This window comes from Cotesia typhae, unplaced genomic scaffold (assembly GCF_013202065.1).
Source record: "Cotesia typhae breed Kobodo isofemale line unplaced genomic scaffold, CoteBio_Ctyphae contig_44, whole genome shotgun sequence".
In the NCBI taxonomy this organism is placed as follows: domain Eukaryota; kingdom Metazoa; phylum Arthropoda; class Insecta; order Hymenoptera; family Braconidae; genus Cotesia; species Cotesia typhae.
The window spans coordinates 4449861-4459752 of record NW_027423753.1 but is presented as its reverse complement, the minus strand read 5'-3'; the positions used below and the strand labels follow the sequence as shown (position 1 = coordinate 4459752).

The 9892-nt window shown below is 31.1% G+C and overlaps 3 protein-coding genes across 3 annotated transcripts; all 3 read left to right on the top strand.

Annotated features, from left to right (window-relative positions):
* Positions 1-374: 374 nt before the first annotated feature.
* On the top strand, positions 375-4293 carry LOC141528552 (juvenile hormone epoxide hydrolase 2-like). The gene is made up of 6 exons (XM_074244658.1): positions 375-1087; positions 1175-1370; positions 1435-1783; positions 1847-2046; positions 3432-3663; positions 3722-4293. The coding sequence occupies exons 1-6, from the start codon at positions 899-901 to the stop codon at positions 3954-3956; spliced, it is 1401 nt and encodes a 466-aa protein (XP_074100759.1). The 5' UTR covers positions 375-898; the 3' UTR covers positions 3957-4293.
* A 246-nt stretch (positions 4294-4539) lies between these two features.
* LOC141528553 (juvenile hormone epoxide hydrolase 2-like) lies at positions 4540-6976 on the top strand. Its single transcript, XM_074244659.1, has 6 exons — positions 4540-4834; positions 4922-5117; positions 5182-5530; positions 5612-5811; positions 6377-6608; positions 6678-6976. Exons 1-6 carry the CDS (start codon positions 4649-4651, stop codon positions 6910-6912), a joined length of 1398 nt encoding a protein of 465 aa, XP_074100760.1. The 5' UTR covers positions 4540-4648; the 3' UTR covers positions 6913-6976.
* A 211-nt stretch (positions 6977-7187) lies between these two features.
* Positions 7188-9873, top strand: LOC141528554 (juvenile hormone epoxide hydrolase 1-like). Its single transcript, XM_074244660.1, has 8 exons — positions 7188-7348; positions 7425-7542; positions 7662-7854; positions 7957-8204; positions 8282-8397; positions 9046-9245; positions 9315-9546; positions 9622-9873. Exons 1-8 carry the CDS (start codon positions 7293-7295, stop codon positions 9830-9832), a joined length of 1374 nt encoding a protein of 457 aa, XP_074100761.1. The 5' UTR covers positions 7188-7292; the 3' UTR covers positions 9833-9873.
* Positions 9874-9892: the final 19 nt, after the last annotated feature.

Here is a 9892-nt window from a genome sequence, read left to right as displayed (position 1 = left end):
TAATTAATAATACCAAAATTATCCGACGTTTCTAATTTTTTTTTTTCATTTATTAAATTGAAACAAAAAAATAATTTTTTAAAATTGCATGTAAAGATTTTCAAGTTTTTTACAAATGACATTTAATTTAGATGTCACTTGACAATTTTTTATTTTTTTTTAAGAAAAAAATTTATTATAAAAAATTGCATTTTTAATTTATCAAAATTCCTACAAATCCATTTTTTTAATAATTTTTTTTTTACCATAATTTATTTATTGAAGAAAATTAAAAAATTGTGAAGTGACAGCTAAATTTAATGTCATGTATTTTTTTTTATTAGAAAATATTGTCAGCTGTTATATATCATAACCTCTAATGGTAAGAAACTAATTCGAAAATTGTTATTATTGTCAGAAAAACAATAATATGCTTGTGTTTACATACACGTCAGACAAAACTTGTCGACTAATAACTTAACAACTAAAATATGTTGACAAAAAGTTCCAAGAAACTTTTTAATACAATAAAAATAATAATTGACACTAATTTATTACTTTATTTACGAACTTAGTACACTTAGTACCAGTTGACATAAAATTTGTTAAGTAATTAGTTCTGATATGAAAGAAACTTTTCATTAATTTTTCGGCAAGTACTTACACGTTATTTTAAATGTCAAATTTAATTTGATTTTCAAAAGAGATAACTGCGAATTTATCTGAAATTCGCGCTTTGTATTATTACGATAACTTGAATCCCCAACCGCAGTCACGGTAAATTTGTGTCACCATCAACGTGGCTATCGTGGGACAGTAACTGCAATTAATGATACGGCTTGAGGAAAAACGTAAAAAGATTAAAGAAAAAATAATTCACTAAGTAATTATTTATTTATTTATTTATTATACAATCAAAATGGAAATTTCACCGGTATTCAAAGTCGCAGCAGGCTTAATGATGGCTGCTGTGATGTCAGTATTTTATTTCAACAAGCCATCTACGATAGAGGTAGCAGAATTGTCGAATACTTGGTGGGGTCCAGGAACGGAAAATTTGCAAGCTGACAAAACTGTCAGACAGTTTGAAATTTTATTTACTGAAGCGGTAAGCAATAAATTAATCATTTATTTAGTTGTGTAGTTCAATGAATTTTAATGCGAGTTTATAATTCATTGTTGATAACTTTATCAGCAAGTGAATGACCTGAAAAGCAGATTGAAAAATACGAGAGATTTGGCTCCACCTTTGGAGGGTACAGGATGGACTTACGGAACCAGTGGGACATTTTTGAAAAAAAATATTGTTGATTACTGGCTGAACAAGTATGACTTCAAAAAGCGGCTCGCGTATTTGAACAAGTACGACCAATTTAAAACAAACATTCAAGGTAAGCGCATCCATTAATTATTAAACAACAATTAATTATACTGATTGATAATTATTTGTTAAAGGTCTGGACATTCATTTCATACACGTGAAACCTAAAAATACCCAAGGAAAAAAAGTGGTACCATTGTTAATTCTCCACGGCTGGCCAGGATCAGTCAGAGAATTTTACGAACTTATTCCCATGCTGACTTCTCCACAAGCGGACCATGATTTTGTCTTCGAAGTTATTGCGCCTTCGTTACCAGGTTTTGGTTTCTCTAGCCCTGCAGTAAGACCTGGGTTGGGTGCCAAAGAAATGGCTGTTGTTATGATGAATTTGATGCGCAGACTGGGATTCGATAAATTCTATACCCAAGGCGGCGACTGGGGATCTATCATTGTCGGACAAATGGCGACGTTATTCCCTCAAAAGTAAGAATTATTTTGAACAGCAAATTATTAAAATCAATTGATGACATTTTATTACATTTTTAGTGTCCTGGGAATCCATTCAAACCATTGTTATCTTGTGGAATGGAAAACAGCGTTCAAGATATTTTTATACAGCTTCTTTCCATCATTATTGTTACCTGAAGAAGATCATCATCTTCTTTACCCAATGAAAAAACGTTTCTTTACAACACTTTTTGAGACTGGTTACTTACATATACAAGCAACTATACCTGACACTGTTGGTGAGTAATTTATTTATTGTTTATCTTTTTTTGTTATGTTGAAATCAGCAAGCGGTTGAAAATTTTTTTCATTAATTAAATTATAACTAAAAAAATATTTTTACCCTGATAGCCAGCGCTTTCTCAGTAAGTGTTGACTTCCAGCAGTTACGGTTAATTTATACATCAAGTGGGCGGTAATTCTTCTTTCAACAACACTTGTAAGCAAGTTGACGGAAATCTACGGCCGCAACTTGAATACAAGTTAACAATCAAACTTGTAGTTAAATTTCCTTTCAACTTTACTACAATTTGAAGGAAATACTTGTATAGCAAGTTTTGACGTCTATTTGCAGAGTAAGTTATAGGTAACTAATAGGTAATCGCTCGCTTTGCCAACTCTTTCCGTCAAGTTTGCTTCAAATTGCGGACGTAGATTGACAGTAAGTTATAGGTAAGGTGGCTATCAGGGTAAATATTGCACTTATATGAATTATATGAATACAGAAGAAAATAAAAAAAGTTGATAAATAAAAAATATCGCAGCTGATAAAGTGGGAGGGTATCAAAAAATTAGCACGTGACTATACCCACGATTCCAAACCTCTTAGAAATCGGAAATAAAAAGAAAAATAGATTATTAATTTAGAGTAATGTCGCTACGATTGGAACTACGGTCATCCCCAAATTTCAATTTTTACTATTTTTTAAAAATTTCAAAACATAAAAAAAAGTGGTGAAAAAAATGAAAAAATTTGATTATTACAATTTTTGAAAAAATTATATAATCTAAGATTCTACTGAGTATAATTCAAATCATACGGGATATTTTTTTGGATTATATTCAGTGTAATCTTACGCAGTATAATATAAAAATAATTTAGTACAATCTGGATTATATTTGATATTATCTGAAATTTTTTTTCACCATAGATAACACTGAGTATAATATGGGAGAATATGTTGTGTAATTTTGTTCTTTCCATGCTATTTCGTGAGAAAATTTTACTTCAACTTTTCCATAGTTCAAACCATAGCGACATTACTCTAGATTAATAATCTTTTTCATTTTTTTCTTCCCGTTTTTTTAACATTTTTTATTTTTATATTGTTTTCTATATTCTTATCATATTAATAAATAACTCATAGAAAAATGGATAATAAAAATATTGATTGCCTTTTTTTTTTTACGGCACTTAAAAAATTACTTGAAATTTCATGTTTCTAAACGAGAATACCCTCTTAATATTTTTGTAACAATTTTATCTATAAAAAAAATCGTAAAAATTGTCAGATATTCGCTAATTTTATTTTCAATTTTTTTTTTCTGCTCTAAGAATATGTATATTTTTTAGCCACTGTTAATATAATTAATTAAATAATGACTATAATTTTTTTAATTGCAGGAATTGGTCTGAGTGACTCACCAGCAGCACTAGCTGGTTACGTGCTAGAAAAATTTTCTTACGGCACAAACCCTTCTTACCAATCCAGAGATGATGGCGGAATTTACGAAAAATTCACTTTAGACACTTTAATCGACAATTTAATGATGTATTGGATTTCAAACAGCATTACTACATCCATGAGACTCTACGCAGAGTCATTTAATTCTTTTAGCAGACTTTCCGATTTATCGTACGTACTATTAAATTTTATTTCATTTCAAAAAATTTGTAAGTTATCAATTTTTCAGGTGGCCTATCAAAGTACCCACTGCCTGTGCGCAATTTCCACACGAGTTATTTTATTATCCTCCGAAATTGCTTCAAGACAAATACCTCAATCTAGTCCAGGTGACGAGGATGTCTCGAGGAGGACATTTTCCTGCGCTAGAAGAACCAAAACTCTTGTCCGATGATATTTGGAAATTTATAGCCGCTATCTTTAACTTTACCAAATCATCAGAAATCAAAAAAGATGAATTTTAGCATCGGATTAATTATTATTAAGTTAAAAAATTAGAAATTATCGTTAATTTATGAATGAACATATATTTTATAGTCATTAAATTATTTTTATAAGATACACAGGTTGAGATTTTTATGCCAAAGATAAATTTCTTAAAAAAAAAAAAAAAGTTTTAGATAAAGAACATCTCATTAATGAATGCATAAAAAAACTTTTGAAAATTGATGGATTTTGAATGATTTTAATTTGATCAAAAAATAATTTTGCTCTAATAAAAATCCTTATAAATTTGTAAAATTGTTAAAAATTAGTAATATTATGTTTTTGGGTAGATCTCTCCACTTAAGTAAATACCGATAATTTTATTAAAAAAAAAAAAAAACATGAGATTAAGATCTTTTATCGGTCAAATTTCGTAATAAATTAAATAATTAAAAATAAGAATAAGTCAAATAAAATGAAAATTTTATTGCATTTAGATTTCTGTTTATATAATCAGAGGAATAAACCTGTTATGCAACTATCATATCTCATTTGATACAAGTACTATACTTAAACTTCGGACTCAATATTGAAGTTGAAATCGCAATAACAGTTAGTTTTACCCTGACGGGCGTGCGGTGCACCGTTATCTTACCGGGCCGTCACAGATTCATCTCTAGAATTGGCGAAGGAATAAATTTTTAATTTTTTAGTTTTTTATCAATATAAAATGGGATTTTTTGTGGTAGTTAAAGTTATTGTCGGATTGTTGACGGTAGGTTTTATGTCATTGTTTTATTTACAAAAGTCGTCTGTCAAAACGATAGAATTGCCGAATACTTGGTGGGGTCCGGGAACGGAAAATTCGCAAACTGACAAAACTGTCAGACAGTTTGAAATTTTATTTACTGAAGCGGTAAGGAATAAATTAATCATTTATTTAGTTGTGTAGTTCAATGAATTTTAATGCGAGTTTATAATTCATTGTTGATAACTTTATCAGCAAGTGAATGACCTGAAAAGCAGATTGAAAAATACGAGAGATTTGGCTCCACCTTTGGAGAGTACAGGATGGACTTACGGAACCAGTGGGACATTTTTGAAAAAAAATATTGTTGATTACTGGCTGAACAAGTATGACTTCAAAAAGCGGCTCGCGTATTTGAACAAGTACGACCAATTTAAAACAAACATTCAAGGTAAGCGCATCCATTAATTATTAAGCAACAATTAATTATACTGATTGACAATTATTTGTCAAAGGTCTGGACATTCATTTCATACACGTGAAACCTAAAAATACCCAAAGAAAAAAAGTGGTACCATTGTTAATTCTCCACGGCTGGCCAGGATCAGTTAGAGAATTTTACGAACTTATTCCCATGCTGACTTCTCCACAAGCGGACCATGATTTTGTCTTCGAAGTTATTGCGCCTTCGTTACCAGGTTTTGGTTTCTCTAGCTCTGCAGTGAGACCTGGGTTGGGTGCCAAAGAAATGGCTGTTGTTATGATGAATCTGATGCGCAGACTGGGATTCGATAAATTCTATACCCAAGGCGGCGACTGGGGATCTATCATTGTCGGACAAATGGCGACGTTATTCCCTCAACAGTAAGAATTATTCCACACCATGAGTCAGTAGATAGATATTCATCATGATGACTCCCAAAAATCAATTATTTTATTTTTCAGCGTCTTGGGAATCCATTCAAACTTTTGTGGTGTATTAGGCTTCAAAACAACTTTAAAAACATTCCTATACAGTTTCTTCCCTTCATTACTACTGCCTAAAGAAGATCATCATCTTCTTTATCCAATGAAGAAACACTTCTTCAAGACACTTCTCGAGACTGGTTACTTGCATATACAAGCAACCAAACCTGATACTGTTGGTCTGAATTATTTTTTTATTTCCATTCTCTAAAAGTTAACTAAAATTTAATTCAATCAGTCATTGCAAAGATCTTGATTTGAATTTGTGCCTTTTCAAGGTTTCAAATCATTCTTATCAATAGTCAATTTATTATGATTAGTAATTAGGCTGCATCCGAGAATTCTCTATCTTTAGATACATAATTAAGAAATGATCTTGTATCTTGAGAACTATTGACATTTTTTAAGATATAAGCTCATCCCGATGTTACACTCATCGAGACCTTTCATTTGAGTACCCACATCAATTTTTCATATATTTTATATATTTATATATATGTCTATATGAAAAATATATCAAAAATGCAAGTGGGTACTCAAATAAAAGCTCTTGATGAGTGTAACATCGGGATGAGCTTATATCTTTAAAAAGGTCAGTAGTTAAAGAATTACCGTGCAATTTAACAAAAGTCCTTATTTCATGCAGTAAAATTTTAGTTATTTATAGTTCACAAGTTACGGCAGTCACGAAGTGACTGCAAGGTTGCTCATAAATAATATTTAAATATAAAATTTTATCTATAGGAATCGGTCCAAGTGACTCTCCCGCATCTCTAGCCGGTTATGTGCTGGAAAAATTTTCATCAGCAACAAATCCCGCTTACAAAACCAGAGATGACGGCGGAATTTACGAAAAATTCACTGCAGACGCTTTGATCGACAATTTAATGATGTATTGGATACCAAACAGCATGACTACGGCCATGAGAATTTATGCAGAATCATTTAATTTGCAATCTGGCTTGAATGAAATGTAGTATGTGTCCTAGTTGTCCTTTTATCTTCTGCTAAATCTATCAATCTAAAAAAAAACATTTCATTTTAGCTGGCCCATCATAGTCCCGAGTGCCTGTGCGCAATTTCCCAACGAGTTGATCTATTATCCTGAGGCATTTCTCCGAGATAAATTTTATAATCTAATCCAAGTGACAAGGATGCCTCGAGGAGGACATTTTGCTGCTCTAGAGGAACCCAAACTCCTGTCCGACGACGTCTGGAAATTCGTAGCAACCGTTCAAAGCGATTTAAAGTCAGCAAACACTGAAAAAGACGAATTTTAATTGTAAATAAAATTGCAAGTCATTAAAATCAAAATGTTTATAAATAAATATTTGTAAAAAATGATGCAGTTTTTTTTTTTTTTTTTTTTTTTTTTCAAACGTCAACACCATGACACATCAAGTATCACAGTTGCATTGAACAAAAAAAAATTAGATAAGAGAATGACACAAAAGATTTATTATTTCTCTGTCTCACTCATTGCGTGTATATATAAGTTCATTTTTCTGCGATTATATTACTTAAAACGCGACAATCAACATTGATAATTTACCATCGGACTTTATACTTTACATTTGCACGCTCAATTTTAAGATACTTGTGCACAGTGCGATCAGTAGAACGGTATCTGCCGAACTGTTCGGATCAAACGTTAGTGATAATGATTAAAAAATTGTTATTCGGAGTTATCGCGCTCTTGGCTGCTTACTATCTGGGGTATGTATCTTCTTCATTGCTCCTGAAAAATTTAAGTAAATCTTTTATAATCAATAAATATATACTGTTAATTTAGAAACTGCTGTTCGAAAAATGAAACAGAAATTCCGAGAATGCCGGAGCCAAACTGGGGACCAGTTGACGGTACCAAGGATTCATCAGTGCGACCATTTAAAATCTCAGTTCCCAAGGACGTAAGAATTATATAATTTTTACAAACTAGAGTACGGTGAAATAAGCAATATTTATTAATAGTTGTCTATTAGTTATTAGATGGTATTATTAATTCAACTGACAAAGCTACTTTTTTAAGGTAATCAACGATCTTAAAGAACGATTGTCACGGACACGTGAGCCAGTACCGCCACTTGAGAACGTCGGATGGACTTACGGACTTTCAAGCAAATACTTTAAAAAAATTATCGATTATTGGATTAATAAATATGATTGGTACAAGCGTCAAGATTTGCTTAACAAATATCCCCAATTTGTCACAAACATTCAAGGTGATAATGATAAGTTCTAATTTATAATTAATATTCGCTACTTACAATTCAGCGATAAAATTAATGAGTCATTAATATTCAAATTCTTATGATAATTTTCAGGACTTGATATACATTTTTATCATGTCAAGCCGAGCAAATCGCTAAGTACTGATGGAAAACCACTGAAGGTACTTCCACTTCTGCTGCTCCACGGTTGGCCGGGTTCAGTCGTTGAGTTCCAAAAAATAATTCCGATGTTAACGACACCGAGGCCGGGAAAAGATTTCGTTTTTGAAGTTATTGCACCTTCCTTGCCTGGGTATGGTTTTTCACAGGCAGCTGTCAGACCTCATATGGGTCATGCACAGGTTTGAGTTTATGAATCTAAAAAATGTAAATTAATTATTGAAGTTATGGATAATTGATAAAATGTTTTGTTGCTCAGATGGCTGTTGTGATGAAGAATCTGATGACAAGATTAGGCTTTGATAAATTTTATACCCAAGGCGGCGATTGGGGGAGCTTCATTGCGGCAGATATCAGTACTTTGTTTTCTGAAAGGTAATTCTAAATGATACTCAAATTAACAAATATCTGATCATTTTTAGGAATATTTTTAATTAATAAATTATTTTAAGAATATTGAAAATAAATTCTACTATTTATTAAAATTTTATACTCAGATTATACTCAGTGATATCTGTGGTGAAAAAAATTTTTCAGACAGTAGCTAGTATAATCCAGATTATACTGGGTGATATCAGGATTATACTCATTGTAATTTGGATTATACTAGCTACTATCTGAAATATTTTTTTACTCAGTATAATCTGGGATGATATCCAGTGTCATCTTGTTCTTACCGTGCAGAAAGAAAAAATTTCTTTTGAAAATGCCAAAAATAGGTTTGACCCGACTTGTTAATAATTAATTGTTTAAAATTTTCAACAAATTAATTTCTTATTACAACACTACTCATTTTTTTCAACAGAAATTTTTTTTCTCAGAGTATAAATGAAATTTTTTAAAATTGTCTTTTTCTTACTTTTTATAAATTTATTTTTTAATAAAACTAAGAAATTTTTAGATATTTGCTGACTTCATTATCATAATTTTAATGATTAATTTATTGTAATAAATTTTTTAATAGTTTAATTGAATTTACTTAAACTTATTTCTTTTCATTATCAATATAAATCATTTTTGCAGAGTTACTGGTGCCCATTTAAATATGTGTGCAGTACAAAATGGAAAATCATTCTTTTGGCTCTTAGTAGGCTCATATTTCCCGTCACTGGTCGTTGAATCCGAGGACTATTCCAAAGTATACCCGTTGACTGAAAAATGGTCCAGAATAATCGAAGAGTCCGGTTATTTCCATCTTCAAGCTACGAAACCTGACACTATCGGTAAATATTACATCAATTTTTACCCAATTTATTTTTTTCATGCATATTTATTGACAAAAATAAATCCAGGCACAACACTGATGCAAGCACCCGCAGCTCTTGCAACTTACATCCTGGAAAAATTCAGCACATGGACCAATCCTGAGTATAGGTTCCGCGACGACGGCGGTTTGTTGGAAAAATTTTCCATGGATGAATTGCTTGACAATATAATGGTTTACTGGATCACTGATTCGATAACAACCAGCATGAGACTTTACGCCGAAAGTTTTAGTTCTGAAAATAACAACAAATATGATTCGTGAGTATTTTTCTTAATTAATTAATAGTTTAATTTTTATTTTATTTTATTTTATTTTTTTTTTTTTTTTAATAGATTGACCACAAACGTACCAGTAGCGTGTGCAAATTTCCCCCATGAAGTAGCGTACATACCAAAATCATTGATTGAAATGCGATTTAAAAATCTAGTTCAATTCAATCATCTCCCCCGCGGTGGACACTTTGCTGCATTTGAAGAACCAAAACTTGTCGCCGATGACTTCTGGGCATTTGTTGATAAAGTTGAACAAAAATTCACAAAATAATGCAATAATAATTATAATAATAAAAACAACAACAATAATTATTAATATTATTATTATTCA

What these genes read in the sequence shown, in the direction of transcription:
- LOC141528553 (XM_074244659.1), top strand. Translation starts at nt 4,649, where the DNA reads ATGGGATTTTTTGTGGTAGTTAAAGTTATTGTCGGATTGTTGACGGTA. An exon ending in AACCAAACCTGATACTGTTG is followed by an intron (nt 5,812 to 6,376) that starts GTCTGAATTATT and finishes TTTTATCTATAG; the next exon opens with GAATCGGTCCAAGTGACTCT. An exon ending in TCTGGCTTGAATGAAATGTA is followed by an intron (nt 6,609 to 6,677) that starts GTATGTGTCCTA and finishes ATTTCATTTTAG; the next exon opens with CTGGCCCATCATAGTCCCGA.
- LOC141528554 (XM_074244660.1), top strand. Translation starts at nt 7,293, where the DNA reads ATGATTAAAAAATTGTTATTCGGAGTTATCGCGCTCTTGGCTGCTTAC. An exon ending in CTCATATGGGTCATGCACAG is followed by an intron (nt 8,205 to 8,281) that starts GTTTGAGTTTAT and finishes TTTGTTGCTCAG; the next exon opens with ATGGCTGTTGTGATGAAGAA. An exon ending in AATAACAACAAATATGATTC is followed by an intron (nt 9,547 to 9,621) that starts GTGAGTATTTTT and finishes TTTTTTTAATAG; the next exon opens with ATTGACCACAAACGTACCAG.
- LOC141528552 (XM_074244658.1), top strand. Translation starts at nt 899, where the DNA reads ATGGAAATTTCACCGGTATTCAAAGTCGCAGCAGGCTTAATGATGGCT. An exon ending in AAATTTTATTTACTGAAGCG is followed by an intron (nt 1,088 to 1,174) that starts GTAAGCAATAAA and finishes TAACTTTATCAG; the next exon opens with CAAGTGAATGACCTGAAAAG. An exon ending in GCGACGTTATTCCCTCAAAA is followed by an intron (nt 1,784 to 1,846) that starts GTAAGAATTATT and finishes TTACATTTTTAG; the next exon opens with TGTCCTGGGAATCCATTCAA.